The sequence below is a fragment of the Galeopterus variegatus genome, unplaced genomic scaffold (assembly GCF_000696425.1).
Source record: "Galeopterus variegatus unplaced genomic scaffold, G_variegatus-3.0.2 Scaffold3681, whole genome shotgun sequence".
Classification (NCBI taxonomy): Eukaryota; Metazoa; Chordata; class Mammalia; order Dermoptera; family Cynocephalidae; genus Galeopterus; species Galeopterus variegatus.
Genome location: NW_007729792.1, coordinates 6,557 through 24,357, shown reverse-complemented (window position 1 = coordinate 24,357; position 17,801 = coordinate 6,557). Strand labels below are relative to the sequence as shown.

The following is a 17,801-nucleotide window of genomic DNA, read 5'->3' as shown; positions in this document are numbered from 1 at the left end:
ATTCCAGTTGAAGACTTGGTTTTCCTAAACCCAGACTGGCACAAAGACAAAGACTTCAGAGGTGAGAGTCCATAGTCTTACAGTGGATTCTATTTTTGTAGTGGACACATTGTGGAGTGACTTTTTAAAAAATGAGCCTGTCAGGAAACACAGTTTACTGGACATACATGTCTAAGGATCTGAGATTTTCCTTCGCTCAGGATCCAGTTATGAAAATGCTTTCTTCTGATGGTGTTTTGTTTTGACTAGTGATAGAAGGAAAATGCAGAAATTCAGTTTCAGAAGGGACCATGCTTAGGCAAGAGATCTTTGGAGGTACTGGATAATCACAGGCAGAAAAAAAAATCCATCAGTTTCCATTCTTTGTAGCCATCAAAAAAACATACACCAAAACTGGCTAGGCTGTAGTAATAATTTAATGACGTTGATTTTTTAAAAAGCTGTTGGCTTGATTGTTTTTGGTGAGCAAATTAAAACACACAAGTCAAATAAAGCATTAATATATCTCATTATTATCTTTCTGGTGAATTGGTGATGTCAATGCATGGTTTCAAAGTGTAAATTAGTCGAATTTCCTGAGTTGTTAAGGAAATCTGTTAATTTCATAAAAATTCTGAAATTTCAGCATAGAAAAAATGTATAGTCAAAATCAAAGAGAAAAAATTATATTAGTACATGCATAAAGCTGTAGATCTGACGATTTGATTTAAAAATTGGTCGCTTATAGAAACTAGTTTAATCTATAAGGAAGTCTGGCACTATTCAAAGAAAAAAGTATAAAACATTTTTATTAAATAGTGATGGTAACAACCTAGCTTTGTAAAATCACTGGTACATCAAAAGCTAAAGAGGACCAGGATAAGTTTCACATTCAAAGTTATACTCTATCATCTTTGTAAATGTATGAGCTGCTCAGACATGAACTGAAGGTAATTAAAGAAATCAATAATAAAAATAAACAGGAGTGACATCTAGTTAGAAACATAATTTTTCTTTCTTTCAATTAATTCTGATAAAAATATGCATAGCTCAAGAGCAACAAGTTTCTCATTCAACATCTAAATAAATTTTAATTTTTTATCCTTACAACATAATCTTAATGCTGAACACTGTCATTCTGCAACATGTCCATTGAGGTCATGTCCAGTGAAGAAAAGGGCATATATGGGGGTGGAGCTTACTTATTGCTTGAAGGTGCATTTAAAAAGGACATTGCTAAAATGTTTTTCATTTTTAAAAATTGGTTTCTCTTGTTTAAATGCTAATTCATCTGAAGCTCAAAAATAAAACACTAATTTTAATCACATAAGTTTATAAGTACTTCGAAGTTAAAAGTATAAGTATGCATGACTTACTTTACTATTAACTTATTAACATAGCATTTTTGCTTCTTCATTACAAATCCAATCATTTGTTTTACCACCAAGCTACTCGGAGCATTGGGTATTACCTTTAACCAATATTTCGTGGTTATTGTTCTTAAGGACAAGTGTGCACACACCCCCAAAATCAATGGGTTCTGTATAAACTAAAAGCAGTTTTAAAAATGAGGAATAAATTAGGTGCAATTACAGGCAATAGTCTCGAAGTGTCGTAGATTAACATTACTAGAGCTTCCCATGTTGAATTAAACATGCAGTTTAGTCAAAGATATTCTTCTTATGTATCTTGTTTATATCTACTATACATACGATAGCGTTAACCAAGGCATTCCATTAGCATTAACCCAGTGATTAATGCATATATCACAGAGTCAGGTTCTAATCAGTGATAATAACTGCCTACAACTATTTCTACAATTGTTCATCTTCCAACTCTTTTGCCCTGACTAACAAAGAAAAGCGTACTAAAATCTAAGGGTTCATGTAGTTACAGGAAACCAGATGCATTATTTATAAGGATGCAGAGGCTAGAAAGTCCGGCTATGCCGCCTACCCTAGCAGTAGTAGGCTCTAAGCTATTGGCAATAGGAACCTTGCCAGTGCATTAGAAGATGAGATGGAAAGGATCCCTGCCAAATCGAATAGCTAAGTAATAACAAATGTTAAAAAAGAAGAGCCTTGGGGGTTGAAGGGAGCCCTGAGATCACTGCTGAAATACATTTCAGATCACCAAGCTTTTGCAGTCAGTGTAGAAAGAAGAGTTGTAATCCCAATTAATTCTTTGTGTTTTATTTTTCTCGAGTGCTTTCCTTTTAATTACAGTTATACATTCTCTCTCTCTTTTTTTAATGTTAGTGTAGTATCTGTACACAAATGAGATACTAAAACTGGTAATAAGAGAGGAATGGTGCACAATATGAGATTTCGTATAATTAATTATGCATTTGTATTGTCTAGAAATCCATATTACTGTTTTAGCAGTCCAAGAAAAATCGGTATTTTTCTCCCTTGATTTCAAAGAAAAAGAAACCTGGCCACAAGAAAGCCACAGTTTCTTGTTTTCCTGTGTTCAGACTGATACAGTGCTATAGACAGATATCTGTCATGGCTTTAAGTAGATTTCAAGATAGCGCCATTCAAGTTTCATTTTCTGTTTATTCATTGTCAGTCACTTGGAATTTACACCATGGCACAACAAAAGACTGCAAGCTTTAAATGTTAACAACAGCAGGGGACGAGAATGCGATCTTGCCAGGCGGGGGGAAAAAAAAAAAACCCTAGAAACTGACAAAATCAGTCAATCTAAACACACAAAAAAGAAACTTACCATAGGGATTGTTAAAATGAAATAAACTTCATATCAATCTGAAATTTAAACAAAAAGCTATGGTTGTACTCTTCAACTCAAAACTGATCTGAAAAATTACAAAATCAAGGATAAAGTAGTTGAGGCGTTGTATCACACACGTTTATTCTTTTCTTTGAATATCCTGAGCATTTCAGTACTGACGCATATGCCTTTTACCTACCGGGTCACTCGTCACTATCACCCCCATGCCACATGTGTGTATTGGGAGATGGACGGGGAGCAGCTCATGCTATCCCTTCTGAATTATCCAGGTCTCAAACAAATATAGTTCAGTACCTAAAATTTTCTCCTTTTAACTCCTTTTATCATAGTAAATCTATGCATATATTTGTGTACCTTGCTTAGAAACTTTGATTCATAGAGCTGATTTGGTCCAAGTAATCTCATTAGGGAAAAAAGACCATTTTTGAAAGTAGCTGCAATGATCATATGCCCTTTAGATGGTATATGACAGCGGTCATGAGAGGAGCCTCTCTGAGGGTTTTGTTTTTGGGTTTTGTTTTGTTTTTTTTTTCCAACATCTATCTCTACCAGCTGTGAGTGAAAGGAACACAGGACAAGGAGTCAGAAAGGCTGGGGTTAAACTCTACTCCTGCCACCATTTGTCACATACACTTGACAAATATTAAATTGTTTGAGCATCTCTCAGATTCCTCATCTATATGATGGGATTAATGTATCTATTCTCAGATCAAAGTACCTGAGACATAGCAGGTGCTCATAAAATATTGTTGTTGTTATTATTATTTTTAATAATAGTAAAAGGAAAATCTACCTTATGGACACGACTGTGGCAATTCCCTTACTCATAAACAAGTGACTCTTCAGCACCACAGAGAGGAACAGCAACCAGTTAACAAGTAGTTTCTTGAATACTTTGTACTAATCCTATCAAAGGAGAAACAGATCCTTGCAAATCACCAAGAAAACAAGTATTTATCATAAAATGTAGAAATCCTCCATATGTAAACATCAGAAATAAATTTAAAATATAAGCATACAGAGTGTGAATGCTTCCCAAAATGTTACAGATTCTGTACTAAATATTATTTAAGCCAATGTTATTTTCTAAAACTTTCATTTTAAAATATTTGGATATCTCTTTTCATGATTTAAAGTTAAAGTGGTTTTCTTTTAATTGTAATATATGTACAACCTGAAAAAAATGACGATACTCAAACTTAAAAAAAATTCACTAGCTCACTGTTCGGGTTTACATTCATTTAATAAATGGCACAGTGATATATGTTACAGGAATAGAAACAAATAAACCAAAATTCTTCCCTTTAGGAACTTACATTCACCAGTGTTGATAATACGTGGCAAGCCTGTGGTTTGAAGAAAGAGCTATGGGACCACCGAGGGAAAACTGCTGGGGACTGAAAGATAGTCTGACATCTCCATATAACACCGAAGTGACAAAGGGTTTTCTTTTACTCCTTGATTGGACAGATTTTTTTTTTTTTTTTAATTTTACAATTTCAGAGCATCATTTTAATAAAATACACCCAGGTCTGCATTTTTAGAAAAAAGGCAGGGGCAGGAGGGATATGACATTTTGCAAATAACTGAACAATAGCTGCCTCTATTCTTCATGAAGCCCCTCACCACCCCAAGCTTCTGAGACTCATTGCTCAATGCACGTTTTATCCAAAAGATCACAGCCAATATTCTAGAAACTTTAAAAAACAAGCAGAAAGTTTTACTATAATACTTGTTCCTGTGTGTACACATGTAGCACATATTATGTTTCATTTTTATTTTTTTTTTCATTAAGCTGAACAATCTTAAATCTCAGTCCCCTTTACCTGCACTGTAAAAACATTTTTAAAGATTCGAATAAACCTCATATGTGCCCTTCAGTCATCTATTTCCCTCCTAAACCTTATCTTGCCTTCACACAGTCTCATTTGCACATACAAGGTAATTCTCCCACCCCCACGATCTATTCATCCTTAAACACACCCAGGGACTTTAGATATGGTTTATTTTTTCACAGACAACTTGAAAAATGTCTGAACAAGGACCCATTTAGGATTTGGAGCATTAAGAAGGTGAAATTAAGGAAATGCTATAAGGACAGCACAGAAAAAGAATCCGTTTGGGTCAAGTAAGAGAAATGTACAAAATTTGTAAAAAAAAAAAATCTATTACAGCCACTTAAATAATTTTCACTCAGATTAATGTAAAGCTGTTCCTCTCCATTGTCCCTTCATATCACATTTTATAATTACAGCTTTTTTTTTCTGGAGGGGGGTTAATACAGCAATGTCCTTCTTACAGCTTTGTAGACTGAAAATTATAAATAACCACAATCTATTATCAAAGTCACATTATTTGTTAAGGATATGAATTTTTAAATGTGGATTAAATGGCTAGATAAAGGGAGAAAATCATCCTAAAGGCAAAACTGTTCTTTCTGTATTTAATAATTTTAATAGATTAACTTACTTTACTATTTTAATGTACTATATTGGATCACTCAATTATAACTAAGCATACATTTTCAAATTTACCACTTCTCCCAACTTTGGGTCAATTCAATGATCTTTAAATAAATAAATAAATAAATGCTCAAGTCTTAAAAATAAAATCATTTAAGAAATTGCAACCTTCCAATATACATTTCCAGGTGCCCTAAACAAAAATATCTCCTCAGATATGTAACATAGTCTTTGTAAATCGATGTATGTATCAAGGATATGTTTCTGACAATCAATACTAATTAAATATGATAAATACAGTGATTATGTACCTCTAAAAGTCTCTAGTTACATCTCTAAATTATTTAAAAGTTCCCCAAACTGCTTTCAAAACCCTGTTTAGTGTGAATTCATTTCTGATACCTCTTAATCTTTAGTCTCTTACTGTTATTGGTAAATTATAAAATTTCATTATCTTTTATAAATTTCAGGATTGTAATTTCTTGGTAAAATGGTTGAGATTTAACTGTGAAGCAGAAACAATTGGCTACTTAAGGGAAAAAAAAAACCAGTAAAAAACAATTACCCCAATAATATTTTCTTTTAAATTACGTACCACAGATGATTTTTCTATTTTAAGCAACATTATTTTTTTAAAACTACTTTGATTTAAAAGTCTGCCCCATCTTCCATATTCTACTTTATGTTGTGATTAGATGTCATTATACACAATCAGCACAATCAGAACAATTAACCTTTCATTTCACAGCAAATTACTTCAGCCCAGGACTGTTCCCTGTTCCTCTCCCCCAACCATCCCTCACCCACCACCCAAATAAACACACAGACACAGTTCCTACCATCATGCTGGAGCATAGTAGACACTAGGTTATTAACTATCTGTTTACTTCAATAAAGAGAGGGAAAGTTTTCAGTGACCTAAGAATCAAAGAGCAGAAACAGGGCCATCAAATTTTAATCCTAAATTTACCATATACTTGCTATTTTGGCCTTAGTTGTAACTAAGCATATCCCGATCAATATTTTGAAATGAAGATATTAATAGTCCAAAATCCTTTTGGAAAATTAAAAGAAAAGCGGATTAAAGTTTTGATCATTACAATAAAATTTCTGGCAGTATTTAACCAAGACAGGTGCTCATGCAATCTAGAATATATGAGCAAAGAACAGAGCAATAGCTCATACTTGGTGAACAAATTCAACCTAAACAGCAAATCTCCTAAATAAAGGATGATTATGGACTTGAATGCTGACGAGCAGAGCTTTACGCTGCAACCACAGTGGGCCATACAATTGGTTTTTAAGATTTTGCTGGCCTCTTGTAGACTGAGAGAGAGAATGAAAACTGCCATTCTAACAGTTCTTTCATGATTAGTTGAGCTATGTATACACAGCGCCTTTATTAAAGAAATGAATTAAGTACTCAAGGACCTCATACGCCAGATGCATTAAAGTAAGAGCAGGACAGAGAAAAGTGGGAAATGCCACAGGTGAACTACTGGAGACGTAACATCCTTTAGGGCTTTTATTTTATTTTATTTTATTTTATTTTATTTTATTTTATTTTGGCAACTGGTGGGTACAGGGATCCAAACCCTTGACTTTGGTGTTACCAACATCGTGCTCTAACCAAGTGAGCTGATCAGCCAGCCTTCCTTTAGGTTTAAATGGTGATGTCTATGAAGCTGATAAAGTTATCTCATACATCAGCAAGACCTACTGAGTTTTCTATACAATATTAAATGGAATGGGCTAAGCATGCTTTTTTTTCTTTTCCAATTGGAAAAAAAACTAATCAACATATGATCAGTCTGGTGAAAGAAACTAGTAATTTCTCAAAATCTCTTTAATCATTAATTTTTTTTAAGGAATCTGGATCAAGTACTCTTTGACATTTAAAGTTAGAACACTTTACAGTTTTCAAAATGCTTCCCATGTATTCTAACTGAAAAACTTTAATTCATTTTTCTATACTTTTTTCTACTTTGTTCAGAAAGGCATAAGTTCTTGGATTAAAAAAGAGGGCATTCTTAATAATGATTATAATGGGCTCATAGGTACTAAAAAGGAATCTTTTAAAAAATAATTTTTCAGATGTCTGCAGTTTTCTAGCTCATTATTTTGTTCAGGTTGGTTATCCTGCTTTAGTTCTGTCTACCCAAACAGAATTTTCAAGAACATCTATTTTTAGTTTTCCTTTAAAATTCTCTGTTGCCAATATCTATTTTCTGATTCTTCTGAGGTTGTTTCTTCTTCAGTTGCAGATGATTGTGTTGTTTTTTCCTGTCTAGCTCACTTTTCCCTTCTTTTGGCAAAGAACTCTCCTCCCTATAATGAACCTATACCATGCGGCTCCCCTGAGGCTGGGCCCATCTGCCCTCACTAACCCCAACACACACAAGGGTGGATACATGACCCAGCCCCCACTCAACTGCAGTCATTAATCTCCCTGGATACAGTATTTTAGGGGTAGGCATATGATGCAATCAGGGCCAGTCACATTCTTTCCTCAAATTTGCCGTTTGGATAAGGAGTAGACATTCTCCTCTTTCTAGATTATGAGTCACAGGTACATAGGCTTAGAGCCTCCAGCAGCTCTCTTCCCGTCAGGCAGAGAAACCCCCCTGAGAATGAAGCAAAGCATAAAGACTGAGAAATCAGCTAATTATACCATCTGAGCCTCTGGATTAAATCGAGCCTGGATGTTGGTCCATACACCTCCTTTATATTGAAGCTATTTGGAGGTGAATTTCTATCACTTGCTACTGAGAAATTTCTAAACTGAGTCACCATCCATATTTCTTACTCTCTGTTCTGTCATTTCTTACCCCTTCCTCTTGCTGCTACTTTTTTGGGGGGAGAGGGGGCGCTATTTCTTACAACATCCAGGGTCTTTTCATATAAAGGGCTCTTTCCCATCTTTCTATTTCATAACTTGAAAAAAATGAACACTTAAGAAAGCCACCAAGTTCAGCACATGTGTTAATTTATAACAATCTTGCTGGCTCTGTCCCCTGAGATGCTTCCTTTATACACCTCTGTCTCCAACCTCTTGCCTCTACCTCGCCATTTAAAAAATTAGAAACTTTTATATATAACCCATTTCACTGCTCTATCCCCAATGATTAAAAACAGTACAATTTTAAAACCTCTCTTGAAATAGGCAAAATATAGATGTCCTTCCCTATCTTAGTTAATATCCAAAATAGAGAAAAAAAGATGTTAGAAAAAACATTCCAATAAAAAGCCCCCCAAGAGAATATAATACAGAGAAGTAATTGTTCCATATTTGATCATTTGCTACAAGCAAATCTGATCATTTGCTACGAGCTATACAAATAATTTCCAGGATTTATGATATTATGCAATCAATTAAATGGAAGTTAGCCTGGAATAAGGCAATACATCTCTCCCAAACACCAAACCACCACGGAGGAAGATTTGCCCATCTAAGGAAATCAGATTCACAGAGCACAATGGCTCTAAGATTATTCCCATCTCCGTAAATAGCATGTTTTGAAACAGACCCACATCATTCCCAAAGTCACAAAGTCACTGAAATAGTTCTAGACCAACAGTTTCTACCTCCTTTTCTAGTATTAAACCCTGACAACCTATTTATTGCCACTAACTAAGGACTCTCCTTTCCATTTCATTGCTTTGTAGATTGTGGTTGAGTGTCTTATTTCTATAAAAGCTGGCTTTGGCAAACTAAGACAAATGTCATTACATTTTGTAGTCTTTATAACAATTCCATTTTGACGCCATTTTTTTTTTTAAAGAAGGCCTTCTCTCAAGCTGCCTGTGTGGATCCCGGAAGACTTTTTAATAAAAATCCATGAGATTTGAAATCAGAAGACTCAGGTTTAAATGTCTTCTCTACCACCTACTTGGTCTTTGATTTTGGAAAGTCACAAATTTCTGAGCCTCGAGTCCCTCATCTGATAAATAGGATGAAATCTAAAATGCAGAGTTGTGTGAATAAATGATTCAATATATAAAAAGATGCCTTATAAAATATAAAGTATGATACAAATATCAATCATTCATATATATACATATCACAAGCACATATAGCTTTAAGGTTCAAAAGAATAATTTTGTAATAGGTCAATTTCAACCAAACACAAAAGATTAAATCTTGACCAAAAGTTTTGGCATTATCTTGTCCAGTAGTGGAATGAAATGAAAGACACTGAATGACTTTAGAAAGAGCAAAGGCAGAACTGAAGAATTATATTAGAGTTGCAGGCAGTACTGTAAGAAAAAAATAATAATAATAAGGTATATTCCTTACAAAATGAAATGGACTGAACATGAAGGCAGTAACTTGCCTGAGCACACAACTGGCTGTGATATACAAGCCCAACTCCTGCTTCAAGTCATGTAATGGCCTAAAAATCTGTAACTAACTCTCCAGGCAATCAGAAAGATGGAAGCAACACTGGCTGGGCAATTTTCTTCTTAAATTATTATTTCATTGCTAGATGATGCATGGTAATTTATTTGTCATTCTCCACAGTGGGCAGAGCCACCACGCCCTTGAAAATATCATGTTTAGAGAAATCTGAAAATCCAATTTGCATTCAATTAGAAGTGGCTCTCCAGCAGTGACAGGATGGGTTCACATTTACCACCAGTAAAGATCTGAAATTGAAATGCCATTTTCCAGCTGAGAATCATTTAGCAAAGGTCCGGACAGTTTCCCCTACCATTAAAGCAGCAAGTCAGTTATAGCTGAGGTGGAATGTAAAAACCTTCACCCTAAATCTCACCAATGGGCCAGCCAGACCTGGTCCAACCTAATCAATACATAGCACTGTGCTGTTCCCAAGTGAAAATGCTGTATCTCATTATGACAGAAACGTCTCCACAGGCAAAAGACATTTTTCTCCTTTAGCTAGCTCTTTAAGGTGCCAAACCAAAGATTGAATTGTTCATTTCATTCAGATTTCAAAAAGGACTTCCTGGATAAGATCCTTTAAAATACAGCCTTAGCTGGAAATATATAATATTTTGAAAAGACATAGTGATTTCCTGGCAAAGATCTTTCAGCATCACCTTTTAGGCTAAAAATCATTAACTCACTTCCTTTTCCAACCATAAGGATATTTTCTAATGTGTTCAAATAAGATGCAAGGACTCCTGATTTTCATCCTCTCTTTAGAGCCACTCCCTTTCTCAGGTAATTGCTCTCTTCCATATATAGGGGAGACCACCGTAAAGCAAAGCTGTAAAGAAAATGATTTACGTTCATTTTCTCACATCAGGCTTCACAATATATGTTGAAGACAAACAAGGGCATGCAGACATAGACACTGAGTCTCAGGGAAGTTGAGCATCTTGGGTAAGATTACACAGTAATTAGAAGCACTAGTATTCAGATTTAAGAGCATGGGCCCATTCAAAGTCTGTGCTCCTTCCATCTCATTCACCTGTCATGCTCTGATGTGCAATATGAAGATCACATGGCCTCACCTGGTCCCAGGCTACTCATTTACCTTAATCTATCACACATACTCCCAATCTCCTTTATGTCAAAGGCTACTTTTCAATCCATTCACAGAATCTCATTCATTTCAATATTGAAGTCCTTTTCTTTGAAACAACAAACCCTTATTGTAGGGAAAGTAAATATAAATGGTCAGGGCCCCTCAGATGTTCAGAATCTTGCCAAGCATTTGATGTAAATATGCACGTGCACCCAGGTGTTCCTTGGTTATTGCCCTAATGTAATTGCACATGTGCACCCGGGTGTCCTGGGTTACGGACTTAAGTATAAAGGATGAGTGGCTCTGATCCACAGGGCCCCTTGCCCCTGGGAAGACCACGGGGAGGTCGCTACTGCTGCTGGAGGCTTTTGCTGCCAGTGCCCCCAGGATGCCCGAGAGGCCACTGCCACTGCTGCTTCTGCTGAGGACTGAGCTCATGTCATCTGCCAATGGTTCCCGGGATCTTTCCCAATTACCTAGTGTGGACCTGCATGTGAGGGGTCTGGTGACACAGCCTGGAATGTGAGAGGTTGGTGACTCAGTCTGTACAGTGGGTTTGAAGGGTCTGTGAGCCCTAACCCCTAGCCTGGACAATACAATGGAAACTTAATATAACTAAAATAATGAAACATCTTGGCTTCGGTTATGAATTGTGTAGCTTTATACTTATGCATTCTAGAGGCTAGTGTATTGTCTGGGTTTGAATCCTGATTGTGCAACTTTGGACAAAATATATCAGTTTCACAAAGAATGATTGTGTATTGTAATGATGAATAAGCTAACTATACTGATCTAACCACCACACATTCTACACAATTATTGAAAATAATATAACATATTACCACATAAGACTATTTTCCAGAAACTCATCTTTACTTTCTTTCCTATTACTATTCATTAGACTTTTCATTTTTGTTTCCCTCATTTATATATTAAATTGGAATGGATGGTGCTTAATTCAGCAAAGTGGTTGGTATTGTATTTTTTGTAACATTCAACAGAATTATCTGCAAAATGGTGTCACCAGCAGCTGGCACTTCAGAGAGAAGTCATTAAGGTTTGTTCTAAACAATCCATTTAATTTTTCACTGATTCTATAAAAGGAGGAACATGATAGTCCTATTGACTTTTTTTTTTTGTAAGGTTCTTCTCCTTCTAAATCCTGTCACTTACGTGTAATAGGACACATTTAGCCAAGTACGTAAGTCCTATTAGCCAAGTACTTATAACATTTTTAGTCATACAAGCCTCATTTGCAAAAAAATAAAATAAAGAATATAATGTTGATCTTTATTAGGAAATAAACTTTTTAAGAACTTAGAACTCCAAAAATAGTGAATGTAAAATGCAAATTCCCAATTTCAAAAAGGAGTAGTAAAAGTCATCTTACAAAGGGAAGGGTTAATAACTTGGACATTTCACCAATATTTACAAAATGCTAAAAGAAATAGAAAAGGGGCAAACTGGTAAGGTGTTTGTAAATGGAAAATAAATAGCTTAAACCCTCTACACAAGAATAATTTCTTTATTGTTAAGGTAATTTAAAATATTTATTTCTCATTAGTATTTACAGGAATAAGGAAAATGCTTAAGATACATTAAGTAGACAGAGGGGTGATGGGTAAGTAGAAAGCCAGAATGAAAAACACGGATTAGAAGAAAATATACTAAAATACTAGCATGATTATTTCAGATGAGTTGCTGAGGGATTTTCATTTTCTTTTTGTTTTTTCTAGTCCGACATGAGTTACAAAGGAGAAAAGAAGAAATTTGGCGGCCGCAGTGGTCAGGGAAGGCTTTTGGAGCAAACAGGATGGAGGCAGAGGAGACAAGACACCCAGGCAGGGACAAGAACATGACTGAGTCCTCTAAACTGTACCCAGCATTGAGATGCTCTCCAAACAGCCCAGGCAGTAAGGGAGCGTGCCCTATAAGGGTGTGACATTCGCACCCACAGAACTGAAAGGTGACCGGCTGCCTGTCCTCCTTTACACTGATCCAAAAAGTGCACGAAACTGTTACGATACATACAATGTTTGCTGAATACATACAGCTTCAGAAAGGCTTTTCAAAATTTACTTTAGAATACCCCAATGTCAAGAGCTCAATGTAGCCCACAGGCATGATTACATTATAAAAGTACAATTCACTTTTCAAATACAGGGATTTTCTAGTGTCTCCTTCCTGGCTGAAATAACGTGCAAAGGGGGGCTGATTATTTCTGACCCATATGAAAATTTCCATGGCCTTTGACTTTTTTATATGTTTTGAATTTTTAGGCCAAGCTATTATTATTGCTGATTCAAGTTTCACCTTCAGCCTTTACCAAATGGAGATATTTCCACCTCTCAGCTCTTCTCCTGCTACGCAGAGCTCTGGGAGAGGCCACCTTGAGAGGCGTGGTGGGCCTCACGCTGCTCTTGCTGTTCCAACCAAGACTGGACCTAGAATCCTGCCACTATTGGTTTATATTTTCCAATTTCAGGGCATAGTTTCATGAGATTAAAAAACTTATTTACTAATCAATTCAATACTATTTACTGAGACTCTACCACGAATGGGGAGTGATGTACAAAAACAGCACATGGAAATATTTTAACGCGACGGTACAAAGCCTTCTCTCCTATTCTAAACCATTACCAAATATCAGGAACTAATTCTGCAGAGTCAGAGAACAGAATCAGATTTCAAAATCATTTCTCTCTCAACAGTATTGCAATGAATAGAAATGTAAACTGAGAGGTTCACTCCAGTTCCCTAAATCTCTGAAAACCAAAAGAAGTATTTCTTGCATTCTAAAACTACTCAGATGTGCTGAAGGGGCAGCTTCCATCACCCCATTGATGAAAGAGTGAAGGGTTCCAATTACAAGAGTTTCAATAACTTTATTCAATGAATCATGCAGGGGAGAAGTTATTCTCGGAAAAAAATGCCAAAAAGAAAAACCTAGTATTTGGGTTTTGTATAATAAACACTTAAAACAAAGCTCACTATGATTCCTTAGCTCCAGTTATATAAAATCCATATAATTACACTAATCTTTTTATAAGTAGAATTAAACAAATATCCCACACTCCCCAGCAGGGATTATCATCTTGGAGTGTGCAATGAGGGCCCTTAGTGCACAAAGGAAGCCAGGTTAGCCTCTGCTAGCATTTCACTTCCTGTTTGATCTTACCAGATCGTTGCCATCGATCCAGTTAAATGATGCCTTATGTAGTTAAAATATAGCCAAAACACCATACTTCATGCAATAGAAGATATTTTTATATCATATAGTTACAGTTCTGGTACCACCAACCTTGAAGGAAGGGCTTTAAGATCACACTAGATCTATTTAAACAGATTGAGAAAACAAGTTGCCAAAAGTACAGACTTCCTACCATACTGATAGCAAAAGGAAATTGATCCTTAAACACTCTTCAGACCAGAATAGAATAACTGGGAACATCTGTTTATTGGACAGCTTATCACACTGAGAAATGCTTTAAATAAAGAGCTAAATAAGGAAAAAAAAGACTGTAGTTATAAGTTTTATTTTCAAGGTCTGATAAACTCCCCTGTTGAATATCAAAATTCAATACTATGCTATTCTTAATTTATAAGTATCAAAAACTATTTTCACTAGTCCTTGCTAATTTCTAAAGTTCCCCTGACATAACACAAAGCACCAATCAATCTAACCGTTGTAGAATTCCATAAGCACAAAGCACATTTCACATTAAACAGATGAAAACTAATCTGAGAGCTTGCCTAGGGACTTGCTTTCAAACACTCATAATTAGTCACTTGCTATCAAATTTGAATTAAGGGCATCTATATATAGTTTCCTTACACCATCACAGCAGACTTTATATGAGAACTGAGGAGTTTTGGAACAGAGGCCCCAAACAGCTGGGTATCACGCCTCAGGCTGTGGCTGGAGGCATCACAACAGGCTGAAAAAATGCACAATGTACTCTATTGGTCACCCAGCACTAGATCTCAGAGGCTATGCAATTATTTTCCAACATTCAAAACCACTAGATTATCCTAAACCTAATACATATGTAGTGTCTTTTAATATTCTCATGTATTTGGGGGAGGGGCATCTAGTTGATCCCAAGCATAGTAGGAAGTCATTTCTATTCCATATAGGAAATACCATCCTGCTCCCAAACTCAGTACCATCCTGCCCCCAAATTCAGTAGGGGCAGAGAACAGATGTGAACACAATCTTCAAAAGCAGATATTGTCTTGGGTTAAAAACTAGTGAACAGAATATTTATGTATACTTACAGGAAGAAGTATTTGCTCCTTCTGTTGATACTGATATTCTAATGGGAGACTCTATAAAACATAAAAGTGGAATGAGGCTTTATTGAGTCATGTTGCTCGGATTTTAAATTAGAAATTTGCCAGGCTTGGGTACCATCTAGAAAAAGAGTATTAGAAATGGTGCAACAGAAAAGCTAAAGCATTTCTAAGTCAAAGGAAGATAGATGTGCAGTATTCAAAGACCACAAAGGAGTATTTCTGTAGTCTAGACCCAAAGTCTTTTGAAAGAGATGAAAAAGGAGTCAGTCCATCTGCAAAGATATCCCACTTGCCAACTGCTGTATGAACTTATGAGAAATACTACTCCGCACTACAGATGAGATAGATAATTCCTTCTCTTTGGTGTGGTCTTGATTTTAAAAAACATGAAACCAAAGAGAACAACTCCCATATTCAAAGAGAATAAAAGTCAGCTTTCATGCACTTAAAAAAAAAAAAAAACAGAATATTTGCAGTTAGCTGGGGTCTGCAGAAATATCCTGACCAAACTTAGTGCTGAATAAAGTCCAAGCAAGGGCCACTAGCACATCAGGGTCAAATAGAATAAATATAAATAAATAAATAAGAAGAATCTCTTAGGTAGCAAGGATAAAGGAAGGAAAACCAATATTTAAGTAGAGACAGAGCATAAAACATAATTCATGCAGGAAATAAGCATAGGACCTAAAGGTTTTTATTAGTAATAACTAAGAAAAACTTAGTATCAAAGAAAGATTAAAATTAAACAGCCAGAAAATTATACTCAAGTCACATATCAGGAAATAATACTTATGATCAGTCTAAATCCCTAAGACAAGCACCACATAAATTTAAAAGCTCAGGCTTCTAACAGCATCTACTGCAGTGAGACAATGAAATCCCTACATTACAGAAATATTTAAGTGGAGGGTGAAGAAATTCAGATAATTCAACATTTTTTCCCTCCTTCCCTCCTTCCCTCCTTTCTTCCTTCCATCTTTCATAACATCCTTTTACACTCCAGAACCTTCTCACCCCACAACACAACACACACTTATACCTTAGAAATAGCACATGAATATGCCCTAAATATATCTAAAGCAGTCCAGGATGCAGAATATATAGCTTTTGTGATTTTGAACAATGGCTTTGAAGGGAAGAGGAAACACTGATGGTGATAAGACAGAAAAAGACTGTGTTGGGTTATATGGGCCTCCTGTAGCTTCAACAAGGTACTGGCCATAACAAAACAAAACAAAACAAATCAATGAAGCCAAAACATTAAATATGGGGTAATGGGAAGAATCCTGAGCTTGAAGTACCTTCTCTTCTATTTCCTGAGATATATGACTTAACGTTTCTAATGCTTCAGTTTTCTCATCTGTAAAATGAGGAAAACTAATGTCTGGTTTCACAAGTTTGTTGTGAACATCAAATGAGATGTGGAAATCTTTGTGAACGGAAAAGCACCACGCGAGAGCAAGTTACTGCAATACCTCTGAGATGAGTTTTTAATCTCAGGTCTCCAAAAACTTCCTTCCAAATAAAGATCAAGTTTTAAATGTTCTAAGTTTCTATTAACTACAGAATTACGGAGAATAAGGAAAAGTTAAAAAATAACATATATAGCAGATTGACTGAACTTATGGCTAGTGGAGAAATCAATGAATTATGGTCACACATACATTAGTAGAAGCTAATATGTGCCCCAGACTATGACTGCTATCAGCAAATATATTGTAGGCAAGTGAGAAATAGACAAAAACAAACCAAAAAAAAAAAAGCAACATTTTAAAAAGTCAGGCTATATATAACAGGTTTTTGTTTTTTAAGTTTACTAATGACCACAACTGGTCATTAGTAGTCCAAAGATCAGAGATTAGACACTAACCTATTATCTAGGAATATACCCTGATGGTTGAAGCAGCAGAGGCAGCTAAGAGAAGCATCTATATGCATATAAAAACTGAGCTTGTAGCCCAGATGTCTCCTTTACTTGTCTAATGTCACTAAGTTGCATCTAGATACAGATTTCTTTCTCTCTTGTGAGTTTTTCAGGCCCAAGTTCAGACATACAGCAAGAATCATCCTCCCTTAAGTAGAATCCAAGAAGGCAGAACAAGGTGAAGAAAAATATTGGAGCAGAAAATAAGAACAGCTGACATACAGATGCAGAAGGGGTTCTGATTAGTAAAAGGAGCAGCCAGCAGTTATGTCTGTCATTCTGGTTAGTAAAATTTGCCAGGCTTATTTTCCTTACCTGAAGACACATATGCTCTTTCAGTTGAGGCTGGCATGCCTGTGATGGTCTCTGCAAAAAAGAAAAGGCGATAGGACATTATGCTGTATAATCAGCCTGCCTTCAAACTAAAAAGGGTGTAAAAGAAGGAAGTATTGCAAGGGAGTGATGAATGTCCAGGCTCCAGCCATACAGAGAGTTAGAAATGCAAAAACAACAGTTCAAAAAATAGTTTTTCTTTCTTGGAAAAAGAGCATGAGATGAACTATGCCAGAATAAGCAGGAAGAATCCACTGCCCTGTCTTGGGTCAGCCAGGGAGAATCTATGGCTAACAGGCAGTGTGCTCCTCGGAAAGGAAAGTAGAAATAGTGGAACTAAGAAAGTCAAAGCTGTAGGATCACAAAGCCGGAGTCGGAATTTTTAATAGATCTTTGGAAAATTACATTTTTAAAAAAAAATAAAAGTAAGCAATGTTTCCAGTTGGGATTGGTGAAAAATACCAAGTTCTGGCATGAAATTCTATTTAAAATTGACAATAGTAATCAACATAGGTGCCTTATCTCATGATAGACATTTCAGCTGCTGCTGACAAGGCATAG

At 35.8% G+C, this 17,801-nt stretch overlaps 1 protein-coding gene across 2 annotated transcripts in view; it reads right to left on the bottom strand.

Moving 5' to 3' along the window:
* NRG1 (neuregulin 1) overlaps window positions 1-17,304 on the bottom strand; it is a 142,427-nt gene extending 125,123 nt beyond the window's left edge. The window contains exons 1-2 of one of the 2 annotated variants that reach the window (XM_008585718.1): window positions 17,223-17,304; window positions 14,966-15,016 (exon numbers count right to left, since the gene is read on the bottom strand). In XM_008585718.1, the coding sequence (XP_008583940.1) occupies window positions 14,966-15,016; window positions 17,223-17,301 (130 nt within the window). In that variant the 5' untranslated portion in view covers window positions 17,302-17,304. The remainder of the gene's footprint in view (window positions 1-14,965; window positions 15,017-17,222) is intronic. The other variant, XM_008585717.1, reaches the window with a different exon arrangement.
* Between the last annotated feature and the right edge of the window lie 497 nt (window positions 17,305-17,801).